At 39.2% G+C, this 17,496-nt stretch overlaps 1 protein-coding gene across 1 annotated transcript; it reads left to right on the top strand.

The window, feature by feature from the left end:
* The first annotated feature begins 15,805 nt into the window (after positions 1-15,805).
* On the top strand, positions 15,806-16,518 carry LOC149398210 (uncharacterized). Its single transcript, XM_089614756.1, has 3 exons — positions 15,806-16,055; positions 16,150-16,269; positions 16,367-16,518. The coding sequence occupies exons 1-3, from the start codon at positions 15,860-15,862 to the stop codon at positions 16,468-16,470; spliced, it is 420 nt and encodes a 139-aa protein (XP_089470882.1). The 5' UTR covers positions 15,806-15,859; the 3' UTR covers positions 16,471-16,518.
* The last annotated feature ends 978 nt before the right edge of the window (positions 16,519-17,496 follow it).

The raw sequence follows: 17,496 nt of genomic DNA, 5'->3' as shown, positions 1-17,496 counted from the left end.
TTTGGGTTTTATGTTTAGAAACTCTTTTGGTATTTGGATTGTATGTTAATCCAAAGAAACATACATATCACTAAACATTTCCGCACCCGAAAGTTCGCACCTAAAAGTCTTGGGTGCGAAAAGTCGCACCCAAAAGTCTTGACTTTCGGGTGCGACATGTCGGTGCGACTTTCCGCACCTAAAGTCGCACCTAAAATGTCACCAAAATCCGTGGAAAAGGCGGGTAAAAGAGCATTGGGTGCGACAAAGTCGCACCTGATAGTCAAAAGTCGCACCCGATAGTCAGTTTTGGGAAAAAAAAATAGTACTTTAGACGTCGCTCTATTATAAAGTGACTTTAAATCTTTGAAAAATGTAATTGTTAACTGTGATTTAGTTGTCATCTGATTTGAAAGTGACTTTGATTCTTAATTTATTTATAAAATAAAATGCAATTAAATGACATTACTTGATTTAATTTATTGAAACCTGTTATAAGCAATTAAGCAATTAAAAATAAAAAGCTGAATGAAACTTGTTATATTGAATTGCTTAATTGAAAAATAAAAATTATACCTAAATGGTCCATAATACACATAATACACAGAATAAAAAAATTGTTATAGCAATTCACAAGTTCAAGCGATTGGTCTCGTTAATATGACATTTAAATCCATAAAGCTAAAGCCTTCACTACCAAAGTGTTTCGAAACTCCTTCGCGTTGCATATCACCGTGTGGAAATAGCCCTCCGGCGAGGAGAGGAAGTTCGCGTAGTACATTAGGACGATTCTCGGGAGGTTGTCCCAACCCCATATGCAGTACTCTATGAACGGCCGAGATAGCATCATCCACGCCGACCCTGCGAAGAAAGGAAACATGTGTGGGTTTATTTTTCCACATTATTCTTAAAGGAAAATAAAATCATTTATACATTTTCAAACAAATTTTACGTATAAATTTTAACGTCTCAAAATGCACATCACTCCGAATAAGACATGGAAAATACTAGGGATTTTCGTGTTTTTCTTTTTTTCGTGTTCCAAACATAGGGAGAAAAGAAGGTTATTGCTATATAGTACACCGAGTACATAAGATTTAAGTACAGAACCAAGTGTTGGTGATCTAATCCAAATTTAGACACTTCTGCTACAAAGTTTTAAAATGAACTCAAGTGTTCATAAAAAGAGTTCAACGAATCTATTCTTTTAGGTGAGGAGTTTGTTTTCAGGGGAGAGTAGTTTTTGTTTTTGTTTTTATTTTGGTTGTTCTTTAATGGGAGTTAGCTCAGACTCGTGAATAAAATGTTGAGTACCAAATTGAGGCAAGCTTCCTTAATTAAAAAGAGTAGCTACCAATAATATGACAGATTTCTACCAATGAACTGAGTTCTACCAATGAACATATTAAACAAATAAGGCCGTCCTAAAATCAAACAATAAACAAACAAACCAATTGATAATAAAAACAAACAGTATAAAACTAATCCTAAAACTTCAAAGCAATAGATCGTTCGAAAAAAATTAATCACCTGAGAGAAGTATAAACACATTCAGACATACACACAAGTCATTTCAAACTCCAAACATACTCAGCAAGTTCAAACACTCAGCAATAAAACACACACACACTCAGCAATAAAACACACACATTCAGCAAAAATTCTTGAGAACAAATTCTTTCTATAAATATAAAATCAGAACCTGAATGGAGGAGCAGATCGCGGCAACGAGGCATAGGAGCTGAGGGCGGTGACGAGGCAGAGGAGATGTAGGAGCAGAAGGCTTGTTCCACGCCAGCCGCAGATTATCGTCCGGTCGAGGGCTCTGCCGTAATGACACGATTCACAAACACACACTCAGCAATAAGTTCACAAACACACACTCAGCAATAACTCAAACAGCGGTAAACAAAAAAGCAACAAAGTGTTAGGAGATCTAGACATTGAGTAGGTCTTTTTTGTTGTTGTTAATTATCATGCTGTCATACAGAAAAACCAAACTCAAACTAGCATCACCAATATGTGAGGCTGAGACAGTGAGGTTGTGAGGGCCAGAGACGGGTCGAGGTTGAGAGAGAGGCGGAGAGGTGGAGAGGTGAGTCGAGGAGGCGGCAGAGAGCGGCCTCGGCGTGGCGGTCCAGTTGGTGTACGGCCGGACTCACTCCCATGCCGCGGAACAGCCTCTCCACGGTGTGGCACATGCAACACCCTCCCACTCCGAACACCGCCACCGCACTCTCCGCCGCCAACGCCGCCACCTGATCCAGCGCCGCCGCCTCCGTCACGTGGCTGTACGAGATTTGAGAAAAATAAAATAAAAATCGAAAAAAAAATTGAAACCCATGAACCAACCCAAATTATCACCAAACGAGCCACAAAACACTCCAGAATCATCAAACTAATCTCAGAAATTAAAAGCCCGAAATCATAATTCCTCAACCCTAATTTTTTTCCAATTTTCGGCCAAAAATTCCCAGCTTTAAAACCCTGTTTTCAAAAATTCATAACTCACACAAATCTCAACGGATTTACACGTTCTTGGTCATTTTAGAAAGCCCATAACGTCTACTTTCCAGGAAAAATATCAACAAATCCAAATTAAATCGGTACTGATCTGACCACGTCAATTTACAGACTCAGCAAAAAAAAAAAATCGAATCCTAAAGAACTAATCTGGACCATAGATATAATAGCTTGTATGTCTTGATTTCCACAGCATTGTGGCATTTTACCTGGATTCCGATAGAGCCGGTGGAGCCGACGATGGAGATGGGCTTGGGCCTATCCCAAGAGTGTCGGCCCAATTCGGGAACGGCTCGTCCGGGCCAGGCTGGCGGCGGCTGAGCCGAGCAAGAGACTCTTCTTTGAAACGCCAATCTCGAGTCCTTTCTCTGAAAACCAAACCCGCCTAAACCACACACACACACACACACAATCTCAAGGATTAAATTTTACAAAGATAATATCTCCATTTCGAACAAAGTATTGAACAATATAAAGCGGAACTTACTAACCACTCCACAAGAGGTCAAATCAAGGAACACAGAGGTGGAGTTGAATCGACGGCGTGGCTCGTATGTTAGAGCTGAGCTCGATCTGAAGTTGGTCGATAGCTTTCTTTCCTCTTTTTTTTTCTTTACTGTGATGTTTGTTAGGTGAAGTTGAAGAAGAGAAAAGAAGCAGAGGGAGAGAGAGACGCGAATGAGGAGAGAGGGAGAGAAAAATGAGGCGGTGTAGTGGTGAGGTAAGGAGAGAAAAATGACCTAGGGTATTTATATGGGCCAATTATTGTTTTTTTAATATACATTAAACAATTTCGTGTAGACAAAAAGGAGGGAAAATGTGACCGCTCAAATGTTTTGGACTTTTGGGTGCGACTTGGTCGCACCGAAAAGTTCTAATGGACTATTGGGTGCGATAAAGTCGCACCCAAAAGTTTTGACGGACTTTTGGGTGCGACTTTTCGCACCCAAAAGTTAAAAAATCAGCGAAATTTTTTAGATGCTTAATTGACTTTTAGGTGCGACTAGTCGCACCTGAAAGCGTCAATTGGTGCGACTTTTAGGTGCGAAAAATCGCACCTAAAAGTCTTGCGCACCGGAAAACTGAATTTGTAGTAGTGTAAGACCTATATATTATGATGTTAAACTCTTTTTTTGCAATCACGACGTATGTAAATACAGGATTTACTTCTGTATACGCATTGCTCAAGAACATTCAACCATCATTATTTACATAAGTTTACTTATCCCTACATAAATCAACCAAACTTTACAAGAGTTATTTACAACTTATATATATTAACAAAAAACTAAACTTTGTCATTTCTAAACAAAACTTTGACATTTCTAAACAAAACTTTGACATTTCTAAGACCTATATATTAAGATGTTAAACTCTTTTTTTTGCAATCAAGACGAATGTAAATTGAAACATACGTTTACACTTGTAAATGCACATTCAAACATCATTATTTACATACGTTTACTGAACCATACATAAAACAACCAAACTTTACAAGAGATATTTACAACGTATATATATTAACAAATCAGCACTTTGATCATATTTACAAAGGTGTACTTAAACCTATAGATATCTATTTACTGTTGTTATATGTACAGAGTAATTTATTATTTTAAAATTGAAAATAAATTTCAAACAAAAGAGTTCAACAGCTTTATTAGTAAAAAACAATAGTTCAACAATAAATAGCTTATTAAAAAAACAGCAGCTCAAAAACAACATGATTACACACATCCTCTTTTATTGTGACCTAGTTGTCCACATTTGCTACATCTTTGACGATATGGCTGAACTCTTTCCGACTTGGAACGAAACCTTTTCTCTCTAGGTCTCCCAGCTAAACGTTTCTGAACTGGTGGTGGTATTGTAACAGCATCTGCTGGCAGATCCCAAACTCCATCATGGCAAACAGGAACTACATCTATGGCATACGTTGCACAATAATTTTGTTGAGAATAATATGCAGGTACATAATCAATGGGCCTCAAATTCCTACGATATAAAGCAGCTACAACATGGGCACAAGGAAAGTCTTCTAGTTGCCAATAATTGCAACTGCAATATCTAGTATTGGTCTCAACAATCAAACGTCTAGCACCATCAACAACTTCAAACTGACACTCATTAATAGCATAAACCTGTAAATAGTTGAACGTTAGTAAATATCAATGTTATTTACAATTATTTACACAACATTCATTATAAACTTACGTTCATAGTCCTTGCAGCTTCTTGAGACTCAAATAGCATCTTGAGACCAGTATTTGTAAGGCCGGATTGCATTTTAGGAATGAGAAGTCTTTTCTTATTGAACCAATCTTGAATAAGGCTACGATAACACAGTACCAACATGGCCACAGGCCAGCCCCTTGCTTCTCTCAAAACTGCATTCAAGCACTCCGAAATATTGGTAGTCATCACATTAAACCTCTTTCCTGGAAAATGACTTCGTGACCACAATTCTGGATTGGCCCGCAGCAAATATTTTTTGATCTTTTTATTAGAGCACGAGATAATGTTCAAAAAGAAATCAAACTCTTTCGGCGTGTAAGCCTTAGCACACCTATAAAACAGAGGCTGGATGAAAGACTTCCCAAATTTTGTTTTCACGTTAGCCCATAAGTGTTGCATGCATATAGCAAATTTGGCCTCAGGAAATACATCATGAACTGCCTTAGGGATTGACAAATTTCTATCCGATACAAATACCAAGTCCTCCTTGACCCCATAAACATGCCTCAATTGCACCATGAACCAATTCCAAGATTTGTCATTTTCAGAATCAACAATACTAAAAGCCAGTGGGAACAAATGATTATCCCCATCCTGAGCAGTCGCCAAAAGTAACGTACCATGTGATTTCCCTTTCAAAAATGTGCCATCCACCGAAATAACTGGCCTACAATACTTGAATCCATGCACCGACGCCCCAAGAGCCAAGAAAAAATATTTGAATGACTTATCAGGATTTACTTCTGTAACACAATATGAACCTGTGTAAATATAAAACAGTAAATCGGTTATGATATATTAACTGCCAATGTTGTAAATAAATGTAAATACAAATGCAACTCAACATATATTTCCATAAAAAATCAATGCAGAGAGTGATACTTAAAACAATATTCGAAAATACCTGGATTCTTTTCAACAATCAAATCACCAATTATAGGTAAATGACTGTATGATTTTTCGTAGTCACCACGCAACTCTTTTAGCACCTCTGCACGTCCCTTCCACGCCTTGAAATAACTAGTATCAACTTTATATCGAGACTTCATTATTTCAACAACACCAACTGCTGAAATTTTGTCAGCCATTGAACCCCTAAAATCATCTTTAATACACTTGCTTATCAACGACGACGACGCCTGCTTATGCTTATGAACAATAGAAGATCCGTAACAATTATGTTCTTTTACAAACGTCCTAATAACCCACATATTTGATGAAGAACATACAGACGCTCTCATAATCCAGCAACATCCAACATTCAAACATACAATAGTATATCGGGTTTTGCTCGATCTCTGAACCCGGAATTCAAAGTTACCACGAAGTGCAATCATGCAGCCACAAGAACATCCTTTCGCGTAAATACGTTATTGACATTAACGTCAAAATTCATTGGGAAGTTTTTCAAATCAAGATCATCGTAAATAACAGTTTGTAAATCATTTAAATTACATCCTGTATTTACATCACCTGAATTGTGAATCTCCCTCCATTGGCGTTCAAAAAGCTTAACTGCATTATAACACCAACGTAAATATTCGTAAATAAACTGTGATAAACCTCAAGAATGAAATCAAAATTAAAAAACTTTCATCACCTGACTCAAGCAGCGAAAAACCAGACATGGCGAGAAGAAACTGTAACAACGTTTGAAAAATTCTGGGCTTTATGAACAAGAATTTAAATAATAAACGAGGGAATATAATCTAGCCGATAATATCAACAAAAATATATAAAGAGAAACAAATAAATAGCTCGGGTGCAAATTTATTCCCTAAAAAAAAGGAACCGTAATTTGACCAGATCACGTTCTATTATATTGGGAAACAATTCAAATAAATTCGGGAACCATTTATACCGAAAATTCAAATTTTGTAATTCAAAATTCAAACACACATGGGCAATTTTCGGAAATAAAAAAACCTATGATTGGGCCACGTCATCAACCTGGCTATTTACTTAGTATTTACAAAACCTTGGCTAAATAGCAAATCATAAGGTTTGATTTGGCTATTTTGCTAATTTTTTGTAATAATAATAATTCTACTATTGAAATTATCAAAATATATCTCAACTTGAGTTTCTAGTTATTGTGAGGTAATAAATATAGAAACAAAAACAGAGTTTATGAAAAATAAAACCAGTAGTAAAAATACGTAAATGTCAATAAAACATAACTGTTCGGTGCAAGATGTTTTGGCAGATGTTAATCAGAAACTAGAATATAAAATGTCATTCAAAATGAGAATTAAATAATACTCGATGATAATTGTGAAATCACCGCGGGAACTTGATTGATACAAACAGATATTTCAGTAACAATCCTTTTGATTTGTAACTGTTATCAACATTAAACTAGCCTTCCATGTTTAGGCTTGAAATTTGTGGAAAGAAGAAAAAAGCTCAAGAGCTTGTTTAACCAACATTGGTCAAAGCATGTTAAATAAACTGAGTTGGAGAGATGTGTTCGAATAGACCAGACCCACCGCGTTGGATGCGGTGTCTATGCTTCATAACAGCGACACGACTATTAATCTAAAATCATAAACACGAACGAAATGGAAAATCAATACATGATTGGACAATATATCAACCAATTCTTTGAGACATTCGAGCAAAGTTGATTTTTTATTATTATTTGAGATTGGAAGTCAACCAATTTTTCCAAATTGCATATAAACATCATATTGCACATGTGATTACTGATTAACAGAAAACGTGACTCTTAAGTTACATTATTTAGAGACGTTATTTTGTAAATCTTTTGACTTTGTGTAGAACATATATATAGTAGCAACCGTTCAACTACATACCAAGGGTATAACCCTGTTTGTTTGTGCATTTATTTGCTAGTAAACAAGAGTAGGTGAAAGCCCTAAAATGAATAAACATGAAAGTTAAGGCTTCGGCCACTCTTGCTTGAAAATTTAGTTCGGGTTTTGCCCGTAAGGTTCAAACGCTAACTTGAACCAACCACGATGTTATCTTGTTTTGTTAGATCCCCTTGCTAACCATAGTGGATAGGTTAGATCAAGGGTGACGGGAGAGCATAAGTCAAACTCTTGGATTCGAACCAAGGGTGGAAGTACCGGGAGTCACATCCCGAATCTTCTTTCTAAAGAACTTAACGAGCACGAAAGAGAAACATTAATTCCTTCGGGATTTATCCCGAGTCGCTCTCCTGTAGTAGTATGAGTATGTACTCTGCGTGCTGTAGAGTACCTGAACCTTAATTGAACGGTTGTCGGTGGTACCCACAAGTCAACGACTTGTGTTTGTGGCAGACCAAGGTGGTCTGTATGGCGCTGAGTACTCAAAACTGGGGAGAACCGAATGGTAACGGGCAGTCGCCACGAGCGAACCCGATGGTAAAGGGCAGTCGCCTCGAGCGAACCCAACGATAACGGGCAGTCGCCACGAGCGAACCCGATGATAAAGGGCAGTCGCCTTGAGCGAACCCAACAATAACGGGCAGTCGCCACGAGCAAACCCGATGGTAAAGGGCAGTCGCCTCGAGCGAACCCAACGATAACGGGCAGTCGCCACGAGCGAACCCGATGGTAATGGGCAGTCGCCTAGAGTGAACCCATTCAGCAATGAGCAGTCGCCTCGAGTGAACTCATTGTCGTGCCAAGGCGGCACACATGCGCCGACGTCAGATGAAGATGGTACCACTAGTGGATCCCAGCCAATCTTAAAACACCCAAGCCGCCGTAAGACTGCTGCTCGAGGTCTGAGGCTGGCTTATTGTCGTTGTGGAGATCGTAGCAGAAGAGGATGTACGATCTTGCAGAACGACAAGTGAATAGATAGAGTGTGATATCACGCGTCAGTCATGCTCTATTGTTATGTTCTAGCGATATCTAGCAATCATTCTGCATTCTTGTATGCTTGTTTGCACGTCACATGGCATTAGTCGTTTTACTTTATAGATAGACTCCCACTTACTGAGTCAATCGACTCATAGTTTTATGACCCTTGGTAATGTAGATAAGGGAAAAGGTGGTAAGCGGGAAACGAGATTGAAGACCGAGACCGAGCGCGTATTGCCTTGACCTATGGGCTATGGGGTTTCTTAATCGGGGGTTAGTGTCTTCTGTTAAAACGTTCCGGAACATATTTGTATAGGAGTCGCTATAAGACTCTAAGTTATAAACGCGAAAAATTTCCCCGAATTTTCGCAAACTATTTTATTATGTTTAATTTATGTGTTTATATTATGAGTTATGTACAGATTTGAGTTGATCAGTCGCGGTTCGTGGGCGAGCTATCGCTTGCGGGTCGTGACACTCAACCTACTACAACCCACCTGAGCTATGCCAAGAGGATTATCAAGTACATTCATGCATCACCGACTATGGTATCCTCTACTCCTTTGACACATATTCTTGTCTTGTGGGTTTTTCGGATGCAGATTGGGGAGGCAACTCTGATGATAGAAAAAGCACCCCAGGAGGTTGCTTATTCTTGGGAACAACTTGGTCTCTTGGTTCAGCAAGAAACAGAATTGTGTCTCGCTCTCCACGGCTGAAGCTTAGTACATCGCTGCTGGTGCTGCTGGTACTGAACTGGTCTATCTCAAATCTATGCTGGAAGAGTACGATGTTCCACATAATGTCATCACGTTGTACTATGACAACACCAGCGAGATCAATATAGCCAAGAATCTAGTTCAACAAAGCAAGACCAAGCATATTGAGATAAGGCACCACTACATCAGAGATCTTGTGAATTATAAGATTCTGTCCTTGGAACACGTCAGCACCGAGAATCAGTTGGCAGACACATTTACAAAAACCCTGGATATTATTAAGTTTGAAAAATTGCGCTCTGCATTGGGGGTTTGCATCCCCGAGTTGTAGTAATTAATGGGCTGGTTAAGGCACGTTTGAGCCTGTGTCTTGATCACTAGAAGGCCCATTCGGGGTAGTTATCTTATTTTAGAGATATCTCGAAACGCAGCGTTCCATTGGTTCAGTGTTAAGCTCTTTGTGACGGTTTATTTCCCGAGAAAGGTGACGATTTGCTTAACTGTCATAATTACTTTCACTGAACTCACTTGTGTCAGCAGTTCTTTTTCGAATTCTCTTCCTCTGGTTCACCTTCATTTCCCTCAGCGCCAAATTGCTATTGTGTCGGCTAAAATGCTTCGCACTAGAACATGAAAGGGTTGTGTCGCTGAAAGCGGCGGGAAAGGAAGTGACAAGAAGTTCTCCGGCTTGAAGAAGATCATTTCAGAGGTTAATAGACATGGGGTAATCATCAAGGCTAAAAAGAACAGGGTCGATGGTTCGGCCCGAGATCCTGTGCCTCAAGCAGAAACTCCCAACCTTCGCGAGGATTTTCCCACATTCCCCCATGTAAATGGAACTGTACTCTCTTGCCCTGTTTCTCCCTCTAGGGTTTCGTCTAGCAACATCCAACATGCCGATCCGTCTGGGTCGAGTATGCCTGAGAGAGAGAATATGTCTTCTGCCTCCGATGCCATGCTCCACCTCGGAAAGCCTGAAAAAGGCTAGTGTCGAAAAAACCCCCTCTGACAACCCTAACCCTTCCCAGACTAAAGCCGAGGTCGACAACCCGACTCTTGCTGAAATGACCAGGGAATTGAAGGGGAATGGGTACTCGTCTGAGGAGATTAGGAGGGCCTGAATGATTGGATCTCTCAAGAGGATTTCGACAAGGTCATGGGCACTGGGATCCTGACTCAGCGTGGCGAAGAGTCTGTTCCTACTCCGTCCCCGAAGAAGAATGAGAAGCCGAAGAAGAAGAAGGTGGCCAAGGCAAAGAAGCGAAAAAGGGTTCCTAAGGTTAAGCCTGTTGAAAAAGTTCAAGAAGGAGAAGAGCAAGAAGAGGATGTGGCAGACCATGTCACTAACGTCTTTGAAGAAGAGGTTGAAGAAGAGAGAGTCCCCGTTAAGAAGAAGAAGAAGAAGGTCCTTCGGCAAGAAGTGCCAGACGTTCCCATCATGGGTCTCTCCTTCCACACCCTGAAGAACGCAGGGAGATGGAAGTACGTCATCCTCCACATCATTGCCCCGGAGCATGTGCTGTCGGATGAGGCCCTGGGCTGCATTGATATCGTCAACCTTCTCAAGGAAGTTGGCCTCTTTTCTTCTGTCATTGCAGTGGGTTCATATCACGCTTTGTTGGAGCGGGAGTTCATAGTGAACCTGCCAGACCAGGTCGATGACGCGACCTCCCCAAACTTCCAGAAGGTTGTGGTGAGGACCAAGTGCATCGCGCTCTCTCCCAAGGTGATCCACGAGTTCTTGGGGTTGGTTGCTCCTGCGTCTGAAGACCCTATGTCCTCCAGGTTTTGTGAAGGAACTGTCAGGTGGGAAAGATGAGAAGGGTTGGCCTGAGACTGGCTTATACCGACCTCTCTACTTAGCCCCAAGTACTCCGTCTTGCACAAGATCAGAGTAAAAAACTGGCTTCCCTCTGCTCACTCCACATGTGTCTTGCTTACCCTTGCTCAATTTCTATACATGATAGGGACTGTTATGACATTGGATTTCGGGAAGTTCTTCTACTCTAAAATTATCAAGCATGCAGGCTCCGACGCCATCAAGCTTCCCATAGCCTGCCCGGCTATGATTACTGGGATCATTCTTCGCCAGCACCCCGACATTCTTACTCCTTAGTAACTAAAGACCTGCAGCTCAAATCCGAGCAAAATCACATTTAACTACAAGTTGTTCCAGAAGCACCATGTAGCTGACATTCAGAAGCCACCTTAGTCCAGTCTTCCTCACGCCAAGTTCTTCTCATCTGATGCGCCAGTTGTGTCGCCCATGTCAGCGGATATCAGGAAGCTCATTGCCTTATCTATTCAGGATGAGATTCAACACTTGGAGTCCTTCATTGCCACGTCCTCGGAGTGCAATAAGACCCTTGTGGCAGCTTTGAAGAAGATGTTCTCTGGAGACCCTACCTCGACTTCTCGTTGATCACCATGTTTGCCAAAAATTTGGTTGTTATATTTTTTTTTTCCTGTTTCCTCATCCTCCTCGAACCCTCTGGCATGTAATATAAATTTTCTTACTCTAAGTCTCTTCCTTTTTGTCTTTGCTTGGAAAAAAAGGGAGTCAATTGCAACTTTGTTTTTCTGCTTTCTACCTGTGTTCTGTGCTTTTGCCTTCCCCTGTCAGTCACTGTGACATGAGTGAATCTTGCAGCGTCTTGTTGAGGGCTCAGTTGTCGCAGGATAGAGTTTTGCCTTCTCAAAGCCAAAGGCGGAGATTGTAGTTACACTGAGTTGACCTTTTGGTTCAGGAAACTCTATTGTTTTTGATGATGTCTCTAGCATTGCACAAAACATTATTGTTGCTGTACGACCAGGATTCGACGTGGCCTTCCTGACAGCTTTTTGGCTGTCCTCATCCTGTTGTGTGCCATCTGTCTTGGTGTCCGATCACTGGACATTTTCTTTTGTTGTCAGATATAAAAGAGAATGTTATACCCTAGGAGAGGGTAACACACTTTACTGCCAAAACCAACATTTCAAGAGTGTGTGTGTTTTTGGTTTTCTAGGTTTTTGACTCTCGTCCGGCGAAGTCTTACCTAGTGCATTTTACAATTGTTGATGTGGTATTTGTTATTGTAATGAAGTGAAACACTGAGAGAGTGTAAGAGTGAAAAGTGAGGGGAGCTCAAACCTAGGGGAGCTTAGGTTAACAACACCATATAAATTGCTTGGAGTTAGGAATAGTGGAAGGTAACCATCCATTGTATTCCGACGTGTACTCAGCATATTGTCTAGTGAAATTGTTCTTTTCACCGGGATTGATATCCCCCCAGAGTAGGCATTTGAGGCCGAACTGGGTTACCATTTCTTTGTGTTCTTTACTTGCTTTCATTACCTGTTGCTTGTTGTTTGTCTCTTGTTGTTCTTAACATTATCTAACAAGCTGGTTATACAGTAGATTTGGACTTTCAACTCCGACCTCGCTGCCTCCTCGTTGACGCCCATACCCTCTCACTCAATTCGGTCTCTAAACTAAACACGACTTGTAAGCAAGATCCTCAAATTCGTATCATCTTCATCTCTGCCCAAAAACGGTTAAATAAAACGTTCCATTTTAAAATCAATTGATTAGGCCTTACAAACTTTGTCATGTTCTTTTTATCTTTCTGATGCGAGATCCTTAACAGAACCATATAAATGCAGGCATGGAATTTGTGGAGAGAAGAAAGGAGTTTTGAGCTGATGGATCCAACATTGAGTGAAACATATTGCTCGACATTTGAATTCGAAAGATGTGTTCATATAGCGTTGTTGTGCGTGCAAGAGAACGCGTCGGATCGACCAAACATGGCTGATGTCACGTCTATGCTTCTCGGAAGTGATGCCGGTAATCTTCCGGAACTTAGACAATCAAATTATTTCTCTGCTCTTCCAGCGGATCATCTACAGAGTTCAAGCTCTACCTCTGTAAACACTGTCACTATTTCAACCACATACGCTGGATAGCACTATAAATTTCATTGCTTATATGATTCTTTGAGAATCGGGTCGCAAGAAATAATTTGGAAACCATGCACTGCTTTTTCTTGTAACCCATGCACTAAATATCGTTCATATAAAAGATATTTGCAGTTTATATGGTTGGAAACCCGAAGCAAATAAATTATTGATTATGTCTTTTTTCCAAAGTTTGTTTCCTTCTATGTGCCTTTTATTTTCTTTTGCAAAAAAATAGCAAAATAATCGCATTGGACAATTTTTATTTTCTTAAAAATGGTAAATATTTTATATTCTATAGTGAGCTAACAATTTTTTTTTTTTCAGCTTGAGCTTGTCTAGTTCTCTAACAATTGTTAAAACTAAAAAGTTTAAAAGTCTAGATTTCTTGAGCTCGGTTCTCATAATAATTGCGATGCTTTTGTCGGTGCGGGCGTGAATAGTAGTTCTGCTGCTGGTAACTATGCTTCCCATGGTTATAACAAGAACATTGCTCATTATTTTTGTCACAATTAAACAACTTACTCTAGAGAATAGATTCTTAATATTGTTGATGAAAAAGGTAATGTGTCCGTTGCATTATTATTCGTAGAATATTTGTAATTTAAGTCATATAGTCAAATATTGTACAATTGTTTGACTTTCTGAACGACGTAGTAGCACCTTATAGCGCCACTAAGCAATTCTCTATTTTGTGTTAAGACTGAAAATTAAAAACATTGAAATGCTCTGTCTTCATACACACACAATATTCGCTCTAAAAATAAATAAATAATAATAATAATTCTACTATTGAAATGATCAAAATATATCTCAACTTGAGTTTCTAGCTATTGTGAGGTAATAAATATAGAAACAAATTCAGAGTTTATGAAAAATAAAACCAGTAGTAAAAATACGTAAATGTCAATAAAACATAACTGTTCGGTGCAAGATGTTTTGGCAGATGTTAATCAGAAACTAGAATATAAAATGTCATTCAAAATGAGAATTAAATAATACTCGATGATAATTGTGAAATCACCGCGGGAACTTGATTGATACAAACAGATATTTAAGTAACAATCCTTTTGATTTGTAACTGTTATCAACATTAAACTAGCCTTCCATGTTTAGGCTTGAAATTTGTGGAAAGAAGAAAAAAGCTCAAGAGCTTGTTTAACCAACATTGGTCAAAGCATGTTAAATAAACTGAGTTCGAGAGATGTGTTCGAATAGACCAGACCCACCGCGTTGGATGCGGTGTCTATGCTTCATAACAGCGACACGACTATTAATCTAAAATCATAAACACAAACGAAATGGAAAATCAATACATGATTGGACAATATATATATCAACCAATTCTTTGAGACATTCGAGCAAGTTGATTTTTTATTATTATTTGAGATTGGAAGTCAACCAATTCTTCCAAATTGCATATAAACATCATATTGCACATGTGATTACTGATTAACAGAAAACGTGACTCTTAAGTTACATTATTTAGAGACGTTATTTTGTAAATCTTTTGACTTTCTGTATAACATATATAGTAGCAACTTGTAGTGCTACTTGATCTGACAGCTCCATAGTTTTCCAGTTGTGAAATAGTTTAGAGCAGGAAATTCCCAGGAAACAAACCCATGTATGTATGTATATATGTAATAGAATCACCTCATGTTTTAGGGATCCCAAACATTTCCAAAGATGAGAATCATAATTAGCCAATTGGCTCTTCTTTCTTGCTTGTCCTTGGTTTGGCTGTTTCAGTTGATCCATGTTTCAAGTGCAACAAACACTCTAAATGCCGGTCAACTCCTCAAAGACTGGCAAGTATTGGAGTCTCCAAACCAAATCTTCCGGTTTGGATTCTTCAACTCTCTTTACTCGAGCAACCGCTATCTGACTGTTCGATGCATGGACTTATATGATCAGAAGATGGTTTGGGTGGCGAACAGAGAAAATCCACTGAACGACACCTCGGGATATCTGAATTTCACCCGAGACGGGTTCTTGGTGATCAGCGACGAACGAGGAGCCTCTATCACCATCAATTCCGGACAAACTGCAATATATCCGAATACGACTCTCGTTCTTCTCGACTCGGGAAATCTGGTCCTGAAAGCCGGTCGAAAGGTCGTGTGGCAGAGTTTCGATCATCCGACGGACACGATTCTCCCGGGGATGAAGATCCGTTTGTTTGACTTGAAGAATCAAACTCAGCCTCGGAAACATATCCCCACGTCGTGGCTCAGCCCGGGAGATCCGTCTCCCGGAGCGTTCACATTTGGCGTCGACCCAAACAGCACGAAACAGCTCGAAGTCCGGCGAAGAGGGACTCCATACTGGCGAAGCCTGACGTGGAAAAACAAGGATCAGATGTCATTCCCTTTTGATACCCAGATCTATGTCAATATGCAGTTCAGCTACATCTCGAACGAAAACGAAAGCTACTTTTCCTGGAAGTTGATTGATTCTGGTTCTTATTCGTTCATCGAGATCAATTCCACCGGAAATATCCGCTTCTTTTACGGATATTCCCACAGTACGGTGTTTGTTCCTGCAGTGACGTGCGACGATGTAAAAAAGAGAAAAAACTCAGAAGGTTGTATAGAGCAGAAGGCGTCAAATTGCAGCGCCGGGGATGAATTCGAGCTCGTATTCGCACTAATGAATACGTGGTCTTATTCAGAGAACGTCAATATGAGTCTGAGTGACTGCAAAGAGGAATGTCGGAATAACTGCTCTTGTTGGGCTTATGCTTCTACGATGCCCGATGGATCTTCCTGCAAGTTCTCAGATGGACATGCCTTGGACGTTCCATATATTTACAACGAGGAATACTTTTACAAGCGCAAGGATAGAGGTATATCAAGCTTCCGTATACATTAACCGTTGTACTTCTTCTTTTTTTATTCTTTCTTTTTTATCTGTTCCATCGCCATCTTTTGTTGTTCTAGGAGCTTCAAGGAGAAACCACCGAAAATGGGTTATGATTGTGAGTGTAGTTACTTCTCTGGGTCTTCTTGGTCTAGCCTACGCATTATTCTACATTCTACGGAAATACTGCTTCTCTAAAGGTATTACTTCTTTTTTTTTTTTTTTTTTTACAAAACTCAGTAAGATAGCTTTACACAAGTTGAGCTTATATGATGGGTTATAAAATTAAATTGACAGGGAAAACAGAAAACAGTCGAAATGAAGTAGGCCGAGACACACAGATACGATCTTCTTCTGTTGACGGTGTCCCAACTATCACTCCAACTCCATCGTCTATATGATTCGTTGATACTTGGTGGTCTTAAGAAGCTAATTTGGAAGAAACTTACACTGCCTTTTTCATGTAACTTATGTTTTAATTCTTCTTTTAACACTGTAAAATATTGTTTGGAGTTATTGGTTGGTTAAGCTTGTCTTCATAACGTTTCACAACCAGCCTGACTGAGATTGGTATATTATTATGTATGTTGCTTGTTGTATTCCGTATAAATTATAAAAACTTTGCATAGGTGCCTCTCAGACACTTAAATGTAAATTTTTTTCTTTTTACTTTTTTTTTCTTCTTATCTATTAAATGTTAATTGTGTTTTTTTTTTCAACAATAATGGTGTAGTGTGGTAGACAATATGGCCTAGAAGTAATAAAAGATTATACAAAGTACAATTTAGATTAGAAATCTGGTCCATTGACTGAAAAAAAAAAAAAAACAGGGAATTTTTGTTTTTTCATTTTTTTTTTTAATTTGAGTAGAATTTAACAGGGAAATTAAACCATCGAAGAACTTTAGCAAATATAAATATTGATAATCTCTTAAAATAAATTAGCTGGGTTGTAATATTAGTCCTTTATTCATTTGACAAATAAACAAAGAATAAATGACATTTTTGGTCTCTCATTTTTAACCACTTTAAAAGTTGCACCCCGAACGAAAAAAACTGCTTTATCAGTCCTTTATGATAGTCACTTTTTCACTTTCAGTCCTTCTGTTAAAAAAACCGTCAAAACGGATGAAAAATGGATCATGTGCTTATCATGTGCTTTTTAAATGAGGACAAAATCGTAATTTAATAATAAATTAAAAACAAATCATATTACAATTAAAAAAATAAATAAAAAATAATAGTTAAGAAAAAGAAAAATATCTTCTTCTTTTTTCTTCTTCTTCTTCTTCTATCTCTCGCGTTGCTTCTCCGTCGACATGGCCGCGGGATTTGCATTCCTGATCCCGAGCGTGGCCCAAATCGAGCTCTTCGCCGCCTCAGCCGGGTCGTCGATCCTCAGCGTCTTCGGTATCAGAACGCGTGTCA

Source organism: Urtica dioica, chromosome 5, assembly GCF_054948205.1.
Source record: "Urtica dioica subsp. dioica isolate 48M chromosome 5, U.dioica_male_clone48M_v1_H2, whole genome shotgun sequence".
Taxonomy (NCBI): domain Eukaryota; kingdom Viridiplantae; phylum Streptophyta; class Magnoliopsida; order Rosales; family Urticaceae; genus Urtica; species Urtica dioica.
This window is presented reverse-complemented; position numbering and strand designations above follow the sequence as displayed.